The sequence below is a fragment of the Oncorhynchus tshawytscha genome, linkage group LG01, assembly GCF_018296145.1.
Source record: "Oncorhynchus tshawytscha isolate Ot180627B linkage group LG01, Otsh_v2.0, whole genome shotgun sequence".
Classification (NCBI taxonomy): Eukaryota; Metazoa; Chordata; class Actinopteri; order Salmoniformes; family Salmonidae; genus Oncorhynchus; species Oncorhynchus tshawytscha.
In genome coordinates this window covers 37539693-37557807 of record NC_056429.1, presented here as the reverse complement: position 1 = coordinate 37557807, position 18115 = coordinate 37539693, and the positions used below count along the sequence as shown (strand labels likewise).

The 18115-nt window shown below is 44.3% G+C and overlaps 1 protein-coding gene across 1 annotated transcript in view; it reads left to right on the top strand.

The window, feature by feature from the left end:
- Window positions 1-18115, top strand: part of LOC112250253 (tensin-3) — a 60621-nt gene that overhangs the window by 25621 nt on the left and 16885 nt on the right. The window contains exons 3-5 of the mRNA XM_024420236.2: window positions 608-729; window positions 1613-1724; window positions 1828-1899. Coding sequence (XP_024276004.2) covers window positions 608-729; window positions 1613-1724; window positions 1828-1899 — 306 coding nt within the window. The remainder of the gene's footprint in view (window positions 1-607; window positions 730-1612; window positions 1725-1827; window positions 1900-18115) is intronic.

Sequence of the window (18115 nt, the reverse complement as noted above, 5' to 3'; positions counted from 1 at the left end):
TTGATGGTTTCTGCGACTGCACTTGAAGAAACTTTCAAAGTTTTAGAAATGTTCCGTATTGACTGACCTTCATGTCTTAAAGTAATAATGGACTGTCGCTTCTCTTTGCTTATTTGAGCTGTTCTTGACATAATATGGACTTGGTATTTTACCAAATATGACTATCTTCTGTAAACCACCCTTACCTTGTCACAACACAACTGATTGGCTCAAACGCGTTAAGAAGGAAAGAAATTCCACAAATGAACTTTTAACAAGACACACCTGTTAATTGAAAAGCATTGTGGGTGACTACCTCATGAAGCTGGTTGAGAGAATGCCAAGAGTGTGCAAAGCTATCATCAAGGCTAAGGGTGGCTACTTTAAAGAATCTCAAAATACATATTTGATTTGTTTAACACTTCTTTGGTTACTGCATGATTCCATGTGTTATTTCATAGTTTAGATGTCTTCACTATTATTCTACAATGTAGAAAATGGTACAAATGGAAAAACCCTGGAATGTTCATAAAAAGGCTGCAAGCAAAAACACACATGATCTATTCTCTCTGTTTCTCTCTCTCTGTGTCTCTGTCTCTATCTTTCTGTCTTGTCTTTCTGTCTTCAGGCTGGAAGCACAGACAGGCCAGTGATGTCACAGATTACCCAGGGTTCCATAGTCTGGGTTGGAGCGGAGCCCAGACGTTCCAGAACTCTCTGATCTTCAGGCCCAACCTTCTTCCCTCCCAGGTATACACACACAACACCTCAACTTACCCACCTCCCAGTTAAACACACCACCCCCTACTGGTTACACACCTGCTGTACACCATAATACGCAATAGTCATGGGTATGCTAGGAGTTCTTTTCCTTGGTCATGATCATGCGGTTAGTAAAAACACCTGGCTATGTCCATGGTTAATCTGTGTGTCACGCTCTGACCTTAGATATCTCTGTTTTCTTTATATTTTTTGGTTAGGTCAGGGTGTAACAAGGATGGGCATGCTAGTTTTTGTATTGTCTAGGGTTTTCTATGTCTAGAGGTTTTGTAGGTCTAGGTAATATGTATGTCTATGGTGGCCTGATATGGTTCCCAATCAGAGGCAGCTGTTTATCGTTGTCTCTGATTGGGGATCATATTTAGGTAGCCATTTCCCATTTTGTGGTTGTGGGTTCTTGTTCTATGTTTAGTTGCCTGGCTGCACTACTCATATTAGCTTCACGGTTTGTTTGTTATTTAGTTTGTTTATTCAGTGTTCATTCTTAAATCAAGAAGAATGCTGCACCTTGGTCTCCTTCATATGATGAATGTGACACTATGTTGAATTCCATTCAAACTACAGTAGTTCATGTTTGTGTTGGTGTGAAGCAGAAGAACTGTGGTGGTCAGGCTGTTTTGTCTGAATCGCTATGATTCCTGGTTTGTGTCCCAAATGGCACCCTACTCCATATAAAGTGCGCTATTTTAACCAGAGCCCTCTGCAGTCCCTGGGAAAAGTAGTGCACTATAATGGGAATAAGGTGCCATTTGGGATGCAACTCTCACACCTATTCTCATGGCAGGGCAGCATGAATAGCAAGAACAGTCACACACAGATCACAAGTCTGCCCGGCGTGTGTGTGTGTTTACAGCGTGGCCGTCTCTACAGGATGGAGGACTATGAAGGACAGACTCCAGTGACGGAGAGCTGTGACATCGTCCCACCCACACCAGCATTTCCTGTTTCTCCTCCAACGCCCTATGGTAAGAGACAGCGAATAAAACAATTAAGGTGTGTGTGTGTGTGTGTGTGTGTGTGTGTGTGTTATTATATCATATCTGATCAGACATCTTCTCTCTTCCCCAGTGAAAAGTTGTCCAGTTGTCTCTTACATGAGGCATAGCAAGGGACAGTGGGAGATGAGCAGAACATCACAAGGTACATTTATACTCTGTTACTATGTGTGTTTATGTGTGTGTATTTGTATGCTTTTTGTGTGTGTGTTAGAGAGTGAGAGAGAAGAGAGAAAGATGTTCCTGCTTGGTTGTAAAGAACACCCAGTGTAAACCCAAACCTTTGAGTTGTGATTAATGCTGGACAGAGTTCAGAGGCAGGGTGGAATTCTTAAGTGGTACGCATAATCCATTATACTTTCATTATTATGCCCCCACTTTGCCCTCTGAACCTGGCCTCTCCACTGCTGATGTGCACATGGTTGCATTTTGTAATACCAAATGATGGGCATGAGGGATTTGTCTAGGGTCACTAACCCGTAGGGCTCTGGTAGCCTAGCGTTTAAGAGCGTTGGGTTAGTACACAAAAGGTTGCTGGTTTGACTCCCCCGAGCCGACTGTGAACAATCTGTTGATGTGCCCTTATTGTTCCTGTAAGTCACTCTGGTTAAGAGTAAGAGTTTCTGCTAAATTACAAAAATGTTACTGTAGATAGGAGTTTTGTGAGATGCATTGGTATTCATTGTCCTGTTTAGGATGTTTTAGTTTGGGACAAACCAGAGGTAATGGGGAAATAAAGAGATCATTCTATCCCATTGACCGAAGCCAGTCCAGCTGATACTGTAAATCATGGTATAATTAACCCACTGTACAGAGATGAAGTGACTTCTGTTGGCAGGATGCCCACATACAAAAAAACTACAGTTCAGTGGCCACGCATGACTCCAACAACATCATTAAGTTTGCCGACAGCACAACGGTGGTGGGCCTGATCACTGACGACAATTAGACATCATACAGGGAGGAGGTCAGAGACCTGGCATTGTGGTACCAGGACAACAACCTCTCCCTCAATGTCGGTAAGACAAAAGGAGCTGATCTTGGACCACAGGAAACAGAGGGCTGAGCACGCCCCAATTCACATCAATGGGGCTGTAGTGGAGCGGTTCGAAATGTTGAAGTTCCTTCACTAAGGATCTATCACATCCAAACACATCAACACAATCGTGAAGATGGCACAACAACGCCTCTTCCCCCTTAACAGGCTGAAAAGAGTAAAAAAGTTAAACAGCTGCACCATCGAGCGCATCTTGACTGGCTGCATCACTGCTTGGTATGGCAACTGCTTGGCATCTGACCGCAAGGCGCTACAGAGTGTAGTATGTACAGCCCAGTACATCACTGGGACTGATCTCCCTGCCATCCACGACCTCTATACCATGCGGTGTCAGAGGAAAGACCAACAAATTGTCAAAGACTCCAGCCACCCAAGCCACAGACTGTTCTCTCTGCGCACACACACACACCACATGCGCTGCTGCTAGTCAGTTTAACCCTACCTACTGTATATGTACAGTACATATCTACCTCAAAGACCTTGTACCCCTGCACATCGACTCGATACTAGTACTCCCTGTTTATAGCCATTTTATTTTCTACTCCCTATATACAGCCATGTTATTTTACTCTTCATTTGTATTCATTATTCATAGAACCCTTAGCTGGACCCCCTCCATGGCCATAAAAGTAAATATGTGACCCCTGACCTTCAAGAAGGCATTGGAGGAAACAGATTAGAGGCTCTGTAGAAGACAATGCAGAGTGGTCAGTGAGAGGAAGGGGAGGGGGGCCTACTCTATCTAGACAGAGGGAATACTCTCTCTCTCTCTCCTCTCTCCCACACACTCTCTCTCTCTCTCTCTATCCCTCCCTCTATAAAATGGTACTCAAGCAGTGTCACACCAAGTCAGTAGCGAACAAATAACTATTTTCCAATGAGGAGTGGAGTGCAGTGTAGCATAGGAATGGGATATGGTTTGTCTCTGTGTTCTGTTCCAGTTCCTAAATGACTTCACTCACGACCACAAGTTTAACCAGAGAACACACTGCTGCCTTACAACAGAGTTAATAGTCAGAGAGATGAAATGTAGAGTAGAGAGTGAGTGAAAAGAGACAGAGGGGCAGTGAGCAAGTGAAAGTGGGAGGAGAGGGAGAGAACAGACAGTTCTCTCATTTTAATTACTCCCTTATTTGTGCCGGGGGGCAGACAAACATTCTTCAGCCCCACGGAAAAGACCAGCTGAGCCAGAAGGAGAGACAGAAAGGAAAAGAGTGATAGAGGATTCAGTAAAGAAAAAGAAGTTCAGAGTTTTAGAGAGAAAGCGGCAGAGGGGAGAGAGAGGAGTGAGCGCAAGAGAGAGAAGATCTGTTTAGCTGACAGAGCTGTGGCAGTGTGCAGCTCCAGTTTCCTCCAGATAGACACAGTGGGATAGTCCTCTGAACATCTCTCCATCATGACTGCATCTCTCGGTATGTACTGTTACTGGACACAGTGTGTGTGTGTTTGTTTTTATTATGGATCCCTGTTAGCTGCCAAGGCAGCAGCTTCTCCTCCTGGGGTCTGGCAAAATGTTGGCAGTTATATACAATAAAAAAAACATATTACAATTCACAACAGATTTCACAAAGTGTGAAGTGTGTGCCCTCAGGCCACTACTCCACTACCACATACACTACATGACCAAAAGTATGTGGACACCTGCTTGTCAAACATTTTATTCCAAAATAATGTGCATTAATATGGATTTGGTACCCCTTTGCTGCTATAACAGACTCCATTCTTCTGTGAAGTCTTTCCACTAGATGTTGGAACTTTGCAGCGGTGACTTCTACCATTTAGCCACACGACCATTAGTGAGGTCGAGCACTGAGGTTGGGCAATTAGGCCTGGCTCGCAGTCAGCATTCCAGTTCATCCCAAAGGTTATCGATGGGGTTGAGGTCAGGGCTCTGTGCAGGCCAGTCAAGTTCTTCCACACTGATCTCGACAAACAATTTTTGTATGGACCTTTCTTTGTGCACGGGGGCATTGTCATGCTGAAACAGGAAATGGCCTTCCCCAAATCAAATCAAATCAAATGTATTTATATAGCCCTTCGTACATCAGCTGATATCTCAAAGTGCTGTACAGAAACCCAGCCTAAAACCCCAAACAGCAAGCAATGCAGGTGTAGAAGCACGGTGGCTAGGAAAAACTCCCTAGAAAGGCCAAAACCTAGGAAGAAACCTAGAGAGGAACCAGGCTATGTGGGGTGGCCAGTCCTCTTCTGGCTGTGCCGGGTGGAGATTATAACAGAACATGGCCAAGATGTTCAAATGTTCATAAATGACCAGCATGGTCGAATAATAATAAGGCAGAACAGTTGAAACTGGAGCAGCAGCACAGTCAGGTGGAAGTTGAAACTGGAGCAGCAGCATGGCCAGGTGGACTGGGGACAGCAAGGAGTCATCATGTCAGGTAGTCCTGGGGCATGGTCCTAGGGCTCAGGTCAGTTGAAACTGGAACAGCAGCTTGGCCAGGTGGACTGGGGACAGCAAGGAGTCATCATGTCAGGTAGTCCTGGAGCTCAGGTCCTAGGGCTCAGGTCCTCCGAGAGAAAGAAAGAGAGAAGGAGAGAATTAGAGAACGCACACTTAGATTCACACAGGACACCGAATAGGACAGGAGAAGTACTCCAGATATAACAAACTGACCTCAGCCCCCGACACATAAACTACTGCAGCATAAATACTGGAGGCTGAGACAGGAGGGGTCAGGAGACACTGGCCCCATCCGAGGTCACCCCGGACAGGGCCAAACAGGAAGGATATAACCCCACCCACTTTGCCAAAGCACAGCCCCCACACCACTAGAGGGATATCTTCAACCACCAACTTACCATCCTGAGACAAGGCTGAGTATAGCCCACAAAGATCTCCGCCACGGCACAACCCAAGGGGGGCGCCAACCCAGACAGGATGACCACAACAGTGAATCAACCCACTCAGGTGACGCACCCCCTCCAGGGACGGCATGAGAGAGCCCCAGTAAGCCAGTGACCCAGCCCCTGTAATAGGGTTAGAGGCAGAGAATCCCAGTGGAAAGAGGGGAACCGGCCAGGCAGAGACAGCAAGGGCGGTTCGTTGCTCCAGAGCCTTTCCGTTCACCTTCCCACTCCTGGGCCAGACTACACTCAATCATATGACCCACTGAAGAGATGAGTCTTCAGTAAAGACTTAAAGGTTGAGACCGAGTTTGCGTCTCCCCAAACGGTTGCCACAAAGACTCTCTCCAGGTATACTGTCCCCATCCATACAGCCAGCTGGGTTCTCGGTACATCACGCAGACAGGAATGAAGAACTCTCCGGGAAAAAGAAACGTGGTGGTGTATGTTTCATGATTAACTACTCATGGTTTGATTCTGATAACGTACAAGTCATTTTGTTCCCCCAACCTAGAATACCTCATAATCAAATGCCGACCGTATTATCTCCCAAGAGAATTATCTTCGGTAATAGTCACAGCCACGTATATTGCCCCTCAAGCCGATACCATGACAGTCCTCAAGGAACTACACCGGACTTTGTGCAAACTGGAAAACACATATCCCGAGGTCGCATTTATTGTAGCTGGGGATTTTAACAAAGCAAATTTGAGGAAAAACGCTACTGAAGTTATACCAACACATTGACTGTAGTTCTCGAGCTGCTAAAATGCTCAACCACTGTTACTCCCTCTTCCGGTATGCTTACAAGGCCCTCCCCCGCCCTCCCTTTGGCAAATTAAATCACGACTCCAATAGGCAGATTCTCAAATGGGAAGTACCTGTGCTAAGATCTATTCAATGCTGGTCTGACCAATCGGAATCCAAGCTTCAAGATTGTTTCAATCACGCGGACTGGGATATGTTCCGGGTAGCCTCTGAGAAAAACATGGACGTATACACGGACACCGTGACCTAGTTCATCAGGAAGTGTATATGGGATGTTGTTCCCTCTGTGAATATTAAAACCTACCCAAACCAGAAACCGTGGATAGATGGCAGCATTTGTGCAAAACTGAACGCTCGAACAACCACATTTAACCATGGCAAGGTGACTGGGATTATGGATGAATACAAACAGTGTAGTTATTCCCTCCATAAGGCAATCAAACAGGTAAAACGTCAGTACAGACACAAAGTGGAGTCGCAATTCAGTGGCTCAGACACGAGACGTATGTGGTAGGGTTTACAGACAACCACGGATTACAAAGGGAAAACCAGCCATGTTGTGAACATTGACGTCTTCCTCCCAGACAAGCTAAACACCTTTTCACGCTTTGAGGATAACACAGTGCCACTAACGCAGCCAGCTCACAAGGACTGTGGGATCTCATTCTCCGTGGCTGACGTGAGTAAGACATTTAAGCGTCACCTCTACCTCTACCTTATCTGACACCCTAGACAAACTGCAACGATGCATTCGCCATTGCACTTTACAGTGGCCTATCCCATCTGGACAAGAGGAATACCTATGTAAGAATGTTGTTCATTGACTATCGCTCAGCCTTCAACAGCAGAGTACACTTCAAGCTCATCATTAAGCTCGGGGCCCTGGGTCTGAAACCCGCCCTGTGCAACTGGGTCCTGGACTTTCTGACAGGCTGCCCCAGGTGGTGAGGGTAGGAAACAACACCTCTACTTTGTTTATCCTCAACACAGGGGCCCCACAAGGGTGCGTGCTCAACCCCCTCCTGTAATCCCAGTTCACCCACCCTTTCACGCCTCCAACTCAATCAAGTTTGCAGACGACTCAATAGTAGTAGGCCTGATTACCAACAATGACAAGACAGCCTACCGGGAGGAGGTGGGGGCCATGGTGGAGTGGTACCATGAAAATAAACTCAACGTCAAAAAAACAAAGGAGCTGACCGTGGACAGCAGAGGGAGCACGCCCCTATCCACATTGATGGGACCGCAGTGGAGAAGGTAAAAAGCTTAAATTCTTCGGCGTACATGTCATTGACAGTCTGAAATGGTCCACCCACACAGATAGCGGGTAAGAAGGTGCAACAGCGCCTCTTCAAACTCAGTAGGCTGAAGAAATGTGGCATGGCCCCTAAGACCTCCATACACTTTTACAGGTGCACAATTGAGAGCATCCTATTGGGCTGATTCGCTGCCTGGTATGGTACCTGCACCGCCCGCAACCATAGGGCTCTCCAGAGGGTGGTGCAATCTGCACAACGCATCACCGGGGGCACACTGCCTGAACTCCAGGACACCTACAGCACCCAATGTCATAGGTTGGCCAAAAAGATCATCAAGGACATGAACCACCCGAGAGGAACTGAAAGACCTCTATCTCAAGGCCATCAGACTGTTAAACAGCCATCCCTAACATAGAGAGGCTGCTGCCAACATACAGACTCAAATCTCTGGCCACTTTAATACATGGACTTAATACAGGTATCACTAGTCACTTTAAATATCAGCACTTTAATAATGTTTATATATCCTACATTACTCATCTCACATGTATATACTGTATTCTATGCCATCTACTGCATCTTGCCTATGCTGCACGACCATCACTCATACTTGTTCATCCCTTTACATTTGTGTATAAGGTAGTTGTTGTGAATTTGTTAGATTACTTGTTAGATATTGTGGTATTGTCGGAACTAGAAGCACAAGCATTTCGCTACACTCGCATTAACATCTGCTAACCATGTGTATGTGATATAATAAAATACAATTTTACTTGATTTGGATGTCAAGAAGCTTGGCCCCAGTGATGTACTGGGCAGTACGCACTAAAAATCTAATCAAATACATTTGTATTTGTCACATGCGCCGAATACAACCGGTGTAGACCTTTCAGTGAAATGCTTACTTACAAGCCCTTAACCAACAATGCAGTTAAAAAATATATAAAAAAAACTAAAATATGAATAATAAATAAAAGTAACAAATTATTAAATAGCAGCAGTAAAATAACAATAGCAAAACATATGTTATTACAGTTTTTAATGTTCCGTTGGTAGTTTAATCTTGCTCGTAGGTCATCGATTTAATTATTCAAAGAGTGCACATTGGCCAATAGAACGGATGGCTGTGAGGGTTTACTCGCTCGCCTACAAATTCTCAGAAGGCAGCCCGACCTCCGCCCTCTTTTTCTCTTTACGCAAATTTTGGGGATTTGGGCCTGTTCCCGGGAAAGCAGTATCTCCTTCACGTCGGACTCGTTAAAGGAAAAAGCTTCTACCAGTTCGTGGTGAGTAATCGACGTTCTGATGTCCACAAGCTCTTTTCGGTCATAAGAGACGGTGATAGCAACATTATGTACAAAATAAGTTTTAAAAATAAGTTACAAACAAGGCAAAAGACTCCGTAGCGACGTTCGGTCAGATGCCAAGCAGTTGCCATACCAGGCAGTGGGGCAACCGGTCAGGATGGTCTCGGTGGTGTAGTCATAACTTTTTGAGGATCTGGGGTCCCATGCAAAATCTTTTTAGTCTCCTGAGAGGGAACAGGTGCTGTCGTGCCCTCTTCAACTGTCACAACTGTGTGGCCATCACTAAGTTTGGGAGGAGATCAGAGACCTGGCAATGTGGTGCCAGGAAAACAACCTCTCCCTCAATGTGAGCAAGACAGAGGAGCTAATCATGGACTATAGGAAAAAGAAGGCCCGAATAGGCCCCCATTAACATTGACAGGGCTGAAGTGGAGCGAGTTGAGAGTTTGAAGTTCCTTGGTGTCCACATATCCATTTGGACCATGATATTTGGTTGGATATGTGGACACCAAGGAACTTCAAACTCTCAACTCGCTCCACTTCAGCCCTGTCAATGTTAATGGGGGCCTATTCGGGCCTTCTTTTTCCTATAGTCCATGATTAGCTCCTCTGTCTTGCTCACATTGAGGGAGAGGTTGTTTTCCTGGCACCACATTGCCAGGTCTCTGATCTCCTCCCAAACTTAGTGATGGCCACACAGTTGTGGGTGAACATTGACTACAGGAGGGGACTAAGCATGCACTCCTGAGGGGAACCAGTGTTGAGGATCAGCATTGCAGATGTGTTGTTGCCTACCTTTACCACTTGGGGGTGGCCGTCAGGAAGTCCAGGATCCAGTTGCAGAGGGAGGTGTTTAGTCCTTGGGTCCTTAGCGATGAGCTTTGTGGGCACTGTGATGGTGAACGCTGAGCTGCGTTCTCAAATAGGTGTTCCTTTTGTCCAGGTGTGAAATGGCAGTGTGGAGTTAAGATTGCTTCATCTGTTGAAGCGGTATGCAAATTGAAGTGGGTCTAGGGTTTCCGGGTTGATGTGAGACATGACCAAACTTTTAAACACTTTATGGCTACTGACGTGAGTACTACGGGGTGGTAGTTATTTAGTCAGGTTACCTTCGCTTTCTTGTGCACAGGGACTGTGGTGGTCTGCTTGAAACATGTAGGTATTACAGACTCGGTCAGGGAGATGTTTGTGATGACACTTGCCAGTTGGTCCACGCATGCTTTGAGCACATGTCCTGGTAATCCGTCTGGCCCCGCGGCTTTATGATTGTTGACCTGTTTAATGTGATTAGCATCACGTTGTAAGTAACAAAAAATAAATCCCAGGACATAGACATATCTTATATGGGCAGAAAGCTTATATTCTTGTTAATCTAACTGCACCGTCCAATTCACCATTTAAGCCAAGTGCGGTCACCGCATGTGTGGGGAATGGAACATAAGGGCTAGGCATATTGATGAGGGCTGGAGGCTCTACAGTGAAATAAGAGAAATTACTAACCAAAACAGTAATAGACAAGGCATATTGACATTAGGGAGAGGCATGTATGCCGAGTGATCATAGGGTCCAGTGAGTAGCTAGGTGAGCTGGAGGCATGGTGATTAAGACAGCTAGCAGGCCGGGGCTCGAAGCAGGCTAGCAGATGGGCCTCAGGGGGACTTCGCAACGGGAGAGTCTGAAACCCCCGGTTACGTCGACAGACCAGTCGTGATGGATCGGCGGGGCTCCTTGTCGGCGGCAAAAGGTCTAGGCCAATTGGCAGAAGAGGTATTAAAGCACAGGAATGATCTGATAGAATTCTTCAGCTAGCCGGGAGAAGTGCCTAGCTCGAGGCTAGCTCCAGGTTAACTGGTGCTTGCTTCGGGACAGAAACGCCCTCGGACGGTTACGTCTGTAGACCATTCGTGATGGATCGGCTTGGCTCCGTGTCGGCAGCAAAGGGTCCAGGCCAATTGGCAAAAGAAGTAATTGAAAACTTGGCCAATTGGCAAAATAGGTAATTGATTGCTTGATGCTAGCCGGGAGATGGGCCTAGTTCGAGGCTAGCTCCTAGCTACTAGCTAGTTAGCTGGCTAGCTGCTGAAGGGGGTTCCAGTTCAAAAGTGTAAAACTAGCAGATCCATACCACATTGGGTGAGGTGGGTTGCAGGAGAGTATGTTCAGTCAGTAGATGGAAAATGAGATATATTATATATTTCTCATTTCTATATATATTTGGTGAAAGAGGTAACAGAGGTAACTCTGGGTCCTCCTTTCCTGTGGCGATCCTCATGAGAGCCAGTTTCATCATAGCGCTTGATGATTGTTGCCACTGCACTTGAAAAAAACTTTCAAAGTTCTTCAAATCTTCTGGATTGACTGACCTTCATGTCTTAAAGTAATGACCTTCATGTCTTAAAGTAATGATGGACTGTTTTTTCTCTTTGCTTATTTGAGCTGTTCTTGCCATAATATGGACTTGGCCTTTCACCAAATAGGGCTATCTTCTGTATACCACCCCTACCTTGTCACAACACAACTGATTGGCTCAAACGCATTGAGAAGGAAAGAAATTCCACAAATTAATTTAACAAGACACACCTGTTAATTGAAATGCATTCAAGGTGACTGGTGCGGCAGGTAGCCTTGCGGGTAGGAGCGTTGTGCCAGTAAACAAAGGTTTACTGGATCGAATCTCTGATCCAACCTGACAAGGTAAAAATCTGTCCTTCTGCCCCTAAGCAAGGCAGTTTACCCACTGTACCCTGGGCACCGATGACATGGATGCCAATTATGACATACCTACACACCTCTCTGATTCATAGGGGTTGGGTAAAATGCGGAATACACATTTCAGTTGACTGCATTCAGTTATACAACTTACTAGGTATCCCCCTTTCCCTTACCTCATGAAGCTGGTTGAGAGAATGCCAAGAGTGTTCAAAGCTGTTATCAAGGCAAAGGGTGGCTACTTTGAAGAATCTCAAATATACAATATATTTTGATTTGTTTAACATTTTTTTTGGTTACTACATGATTCCATGATGTGTTATTTCATAGTTTTGATGTCTTCACTATTATTGTACAATGTAGAACAGTACAAATAAAGAAAAACCCTGGAATGAGTAGGTGTATCCACACTTTTGACTGGTATTGTATGTTTGAGCTGATAGTGCAGGGTGAGCTGCACACAGTATACTTCCTACTTACTGGGCCAAACCACCTCGGTGCTGACAGTATATCGTGTTTGTGTGTGCCAGTAAATGTTGTTGTAAATATGTGTTTATCTGCGCTGTCTTTCTGTCTTTTGGTTTCTGTAGTTTTTCTGTTTTTATTCTCTTTTTCTGTCTTTTCCCATTCCTTCTCTCTGTGCTTATATTATCTCCCTCCGTTCTGAGAGAGCACCCTTCTCTCCCCCTCTCTCTTGCAGACCCCTGGTATTTACACATGGCTTCTGGAATGTTTCTTGTGTGGTTGGCCTCTCTCTCTCGCTGCCTTCTCCCTCTCTCTTTTTTCCTTCCCTCTCTCTCTCGCTCGCTCGCTCTCTCTGTTACTCTCTCTCTCGCTCGCTCTCTCTGTTACTCTCTCTCTCGCTCGCTCGCTCTCTCTGTTACTCTCGCTCGCTCGCTCTCTCTGTTACTCTCGCTCGCTCGCTCTCTCTGTTACTCTCTCTCTCGCTCCCTCTCTCTCTCTCGCTCCCCCTCTCTGTTACTCGCTCTCGCTCCCCCTCTGTTACTCGCTCTCACTCCCTCTCTCTGTTGAGTATACCAAACATTTGGAACCGCTACTTAATTTTTTTAAGCTACTTTATTAACTGTAGCTGATAAAGCGTGAGGTAGAGCGAGGTGACGCTCTAGCACGTGCTATGCTGTGTGTGTTGGTTACTGTGAGAGTGACACAGCCCTTACAAAATGTACCATGGTACTACTATATTTCTTAAGCAATAAGGCCCGAGGGAGGTTGGCCTATGGCCAATATACCATGGCTAAGGGCTGTTCTTAGGCACGACACATCGTGGAGTGCCTGGATACAGCCATTAGCCGTGGTATATTGGCCATGTACCACAAACCCCTGAGGTGCCTTATTGCTATTAGAAACTAGAGCAGTAAAAACAAATGTTTTGTCATACCCATGGTATACGGTCTCATACACCACGGCTGTCAGTCAATCAGTATTCTGGGCTGGAACCACCCAGTTTATAATTAAGCAATAAGACACGAGGGAGTGTGGTACTGTATATAACCAATATACCCTGTCTAAGGGCTGTTCTTACGCATGACGCAATGCGGTGTTGCTGGATACAGCCCTTAGCTGTCACAATCGTCGTAAGAAGCGGACCAAAGCGCAGCGTGGTGTGAATGCATCATTTTAATAGATGACGAAAAACACGAAGTAAACTGTACAAAACAAGAAACGAATAACGACCATGAAGCTATAATAAGAACTGTGCTGACACAAGCAACTAACATAGACAATCACCCACAATGACAAAACAGGCTACCTAAATATGGTTCCCAATCAGAGACAACGACTAACACCTGCCTCTGATTGAGAACCATATCAGGCCAAACACAGAAACAAACTAGACATCCAACATAGAATGCCCACTCAGATCACACCCTGACCAAACAAAACATATAAACATACAAAGCAAACTATGGTCAGGGTGTGACATTAGCCATGGTATATTGGCCATATACAGGTGTCTTATTGCTATTATAAACTGGTTACCAACATAATTAGAGCAGTAAAAATAAATGTTTTGTCATATCAGTGGTATACCACAGCTGTCAGCCAACCAGCATATAGGGCTCGAAACACACAGTTTATAATTACATTTATACCATGGTACTACTAGGGTACTTTCACTTATACAGTGGTATAGTCTGAATCATGGAAATGTACCAAGCTTTGAAGTATGATGGTACTGCCATGCACCTAAATAATACCATGGTATTGTCTCATTTTACCATGGTATAGATGTGGATCATGGAAATACCATTGCTTCAACCTGCATTATACATTCTACCATGTTAAAGTACAATCATGCCAAATGGTACCAGAAATGATCATATGGTACCATCTTTATTATTTGTGCGTTACCATAGTACAATGGCAGTATAATGCATTAAATAAATAAACTCCCCAAGGTCTAAAGAGGTTGGTTGGTGTTATATTGATAACTTTTTATACCGGTATGGGAAAGTTTCTGATAAAGTCAGAGGTCCTAGTTTGTCTGTAACAGCAAAGAAAAAGGGAAATACAGTGGTTGCTCCACTAAAAGTTTTGTGATTGTGCTGTGGCACTTAGAGGTAGTTTGTGGTTTAGTACGGTACCCTGTGTCACTACTTCACTGCTCCAGACCAGCGCAAGGGGGAGTTAGAGCACTGATTATGCTTTTAGGAGACACAGTAGCGCCTTGGGACCCAACTGACAATGAATGGGAGACATAAACCTAAGTGCACAATTATCAATTTATATGACTTCAGTATTACTTACTCAACTGTTGTTACACTAAGGTTTTTATTCTAAGAGAAACTTAGACTATGCTTAGAGTGTGGAAATGTTAGGATTATTTTTGCTCTTACTGTAGTACTGTAGCCTACTCCCAACCAGTCACATTGTGCAGCGCCTCAGTGGCGCAGCGGTCTAAGACACTGCATCACAGTGAGAACTGTCACTACAGATTCTGGTTCAATACCTGTGCCGGCCTCAACTGGGAGACCCAGTTGTAGATTTTTGGTTTCTCTCCCTTTAAAAAGATAAATAAATCATTCAAAATAACAAACTGACTATTTACAAATTAGTAACTATGTCTCACACCATGTTCAAGAATGGCCTTTTCTCGCTCATTTTACGTTATTTGAAAACAAAATATTCTCCAAAATATATATATTTTTTAAAACAATGCTATTATTATTATTAATTTAGAACTATATAAAAGCCCCTTGGATATTCTCACAGACATATTTTTTAACCCTGTTATTAGCAGGACAATATATATTGGTCATACTGCTCATGGCTCCCGTGTGGCGCACAATGGGATTTCCTTTGCAGTTCTCCAGCTGTATCCACTGAAATAGTGGTGGGTGCACGAGGTTCAAGACATGAGGGCAAGGCAGAGAAGATGGACCTAGCCCATGGGGAATGGAGGAGGAGGAGGAGGAAGGGGGGGGTGCTACCCCGCCCCACTGGGTAGCACAGAGCAACACTTTAAGGGGCATTGCACTAATAATGGTGCTGACTAGGGAAACGTTCCCATTGTTAGTGCCAGTTTGCATGTTCAAACTAAAACAATGCAACTAATAATGGCGTGAGAAATGTCTCTTTGATATTAATTCGGAGGACAGATATTATTAAATATTAAAGCATTAGACCTCTCACTAAAAGCGTCAGTCAAAAATAAATGAAAAGCACACATTTATAAATCCCAAACTCTAAACATAATTTGAAAGGTAGATGCAAATTATTTGTGACATTGTGGTTACAATAAAGAATGTAAATAAGATATAAACAATATGCTGTGTTTTTACTTACAGTAGTGATGGAAAGCTGGTGGCATTTTGAAAACAGGTTTTCAAACACTTTTAGCCTGATTAGCAGCATAATCAAAGTGAAGACAATCGGCGATATGCTGTGTACTTACGGCCTATTGTAAGCTGAAAGTCACACCTGTCCAGTACTCACCCCACCACAAATTCCACCCTTAACACAGTTACCGTTCAAAAACGAGCTGTTTATCTAAAAAAAATAAAGGGGACAGACGAAATGGACATCGTTTTCATCAAGCCAGCTTCTTTCTATGGCGCTACCTGTTCTAGGGTTTAGGACCGTAACCACGAGAGGACTTTTAAAATGAGCCAGAGCTGAGATGAGTCACTTTTAATTCTTAATTGATCTACCATTTCTATCAAAGACCACTGTAATCGATGGGGCTCAGGGTGGTCCCATTCCGCTCATCTGATGAAGATGCACATGGATCAGATTCAAACTTTGAAGACCGAGATCGAGTCATTAAAGGCAGACCAGCATAAAAAAAAACATTGCCGCCCAGATCTAGTGTATGTGCCTGTGTGTGGTTGTTTGTGTGTGTCCTCGTGTGTGTGTGTGTGACTGCATCATGGAACGTGTAATTGCTGTAATTCGAGAATGGCAGTGACATCAGCTCCTCTTGACTGTTGACCATTAACCTCTAAAGTTTAAGGCCTGTGACTGATCCTCTTCAATCTCAGAGTGATCAGCACAGGGTCAACGGTCTACACAAGTCTAAGGGCCAAAACGTGTTGCTCTTACATTTAACAATAAAGAAGTACTTTTATCGACTTCCACCGCCCTCCAAGAGTTGTAAGTCCTTTTCACTTCAATTTGTTCCTTAATGCAATTTGGTTGGCCAGTGTGGTAGCGGCAGTGGTTCCTTCCCCAATACTCCAGACAGAAAGAGGGGATAAAGGTAGAGAGATGGATGGATGTGATATTAGGTTGTATCAACAGTTTTGCTTATCTCGAAAGGAGTTCTCCTTTAACATGTCAACCATCCTAGGAATACGTGGGACGCACACACATACACGCACCCATCGGCATACAGTTGAAGTCGGAAGTTTACATACACTTATGTTGTAGTCCTTAAAAGTTGTTTTTCAACCACTTCACAAATTTCTTGACACAAGTCATTTTTCCAGCAATTATATCATGGCTTTAGAAGCTTCTGATAGGCTAATTGACATCATTCGAGTCAATTGGAGGTGTACCTGTGGATGTATTTCAAGAAATACCTTCAAACTCAGTGCATCTTTCCTTGACATCATGGGAAAATCAAAAGAAATCAGCCAAGTCTGGTTCATCCTTGGGAGCAATTTCCAAATGCCTGAATGTACCACGTGTACTATTGTTTGTACAGATGAACATGTATAAACACCAAGGGACCACGCAGCCGTCAAACCGCTCAGTAAAGAGACGCGTTCTGTCTCCTAGAGATGAACATACTTTGGTGCGAAAAGTGCAAATCAGTCTCAGAACAGCAGCAAAGGACCTTGTGAAGATGCTGGAGAAAACAGGTACAAAAGTATCTATATCCACAGTAAAACGAGTCCTATATCGACATAACTTGAAAGGCCACTCAGCAAGGAAGAAGCCACTGCTCCTAAACCACCATAAAAAAGCCGGACTACGGTTTGCAACTGCACATGGGGACAAAGATCGTACTTTTTGGAGAAATGCCCTCTGGTCTGATGAAACAAAAATAGAACTGTTTGGTCATAATGACCATTGTTATGTTTGGAGGAAAAAGGGGGAGGCTTGCAAGCCTAAGATCACCACCCCAACTGTGAAGCGCAGGGGTAGCAGCATCATGCTGTGGGGGTGCTTTGCTACAGGAGTGACTGGTGCACTTCACAAAATGGATGGCATCATGAGGATGAAAAATTATGTGGATATTGAAGCAACATCTCAAGACATCAGTCAGGAAGTTAAAGCTTGGTCGCCAATGGGTCTTCCAAATGGACAATGACCCCAAGCATACTTCCAAAGTTGTAACAAAATGGCCTATGGACAACAAAGTCAAGGTATTGGAGTGGCCATCACAAAGCCCTGACATCAATACCATAGAAAAATTGTGGGCAGAACTGAAATAAGCATGTGCGAGCAAGGAGGCCTATAAACCTGACTCAGTTACACTAGCTCTGTCAGGAGGAATGGGACAATTCTGCCAACTTATTGTGGAAAGCTTGTGGAAGGCTAACAAACGTTTGACCCAAGTTAAACCATTTAAAGGCAATGCTACCAAATGCACTCAATTAGTATCTAAACTTCTGACCCACTGGGAATGTGATGAAAGAAATAAAAGCTGAAATTAATCATTCTCTCTGCTATTATTCTGACATTTCACATTCTTAAAATAAAGTGGTGATCGTAACTGACCTACAACAGGTCATTTTTTACTTGGATTGAATGTCAGGAATTGTGAAACTGAGTTTAAATGTGTTTGGCTAAGGTGTATGTAAACTTCCGACTTCAACTGTACATGCATTCTCTCACCTCCCCAGGCCAGATTGGCACCAGCTTTTAGTTTACATTAAATATGTAGGGTAAGGTCACATATAGAAAGTTTGCATCCCAAATGCCATCCTA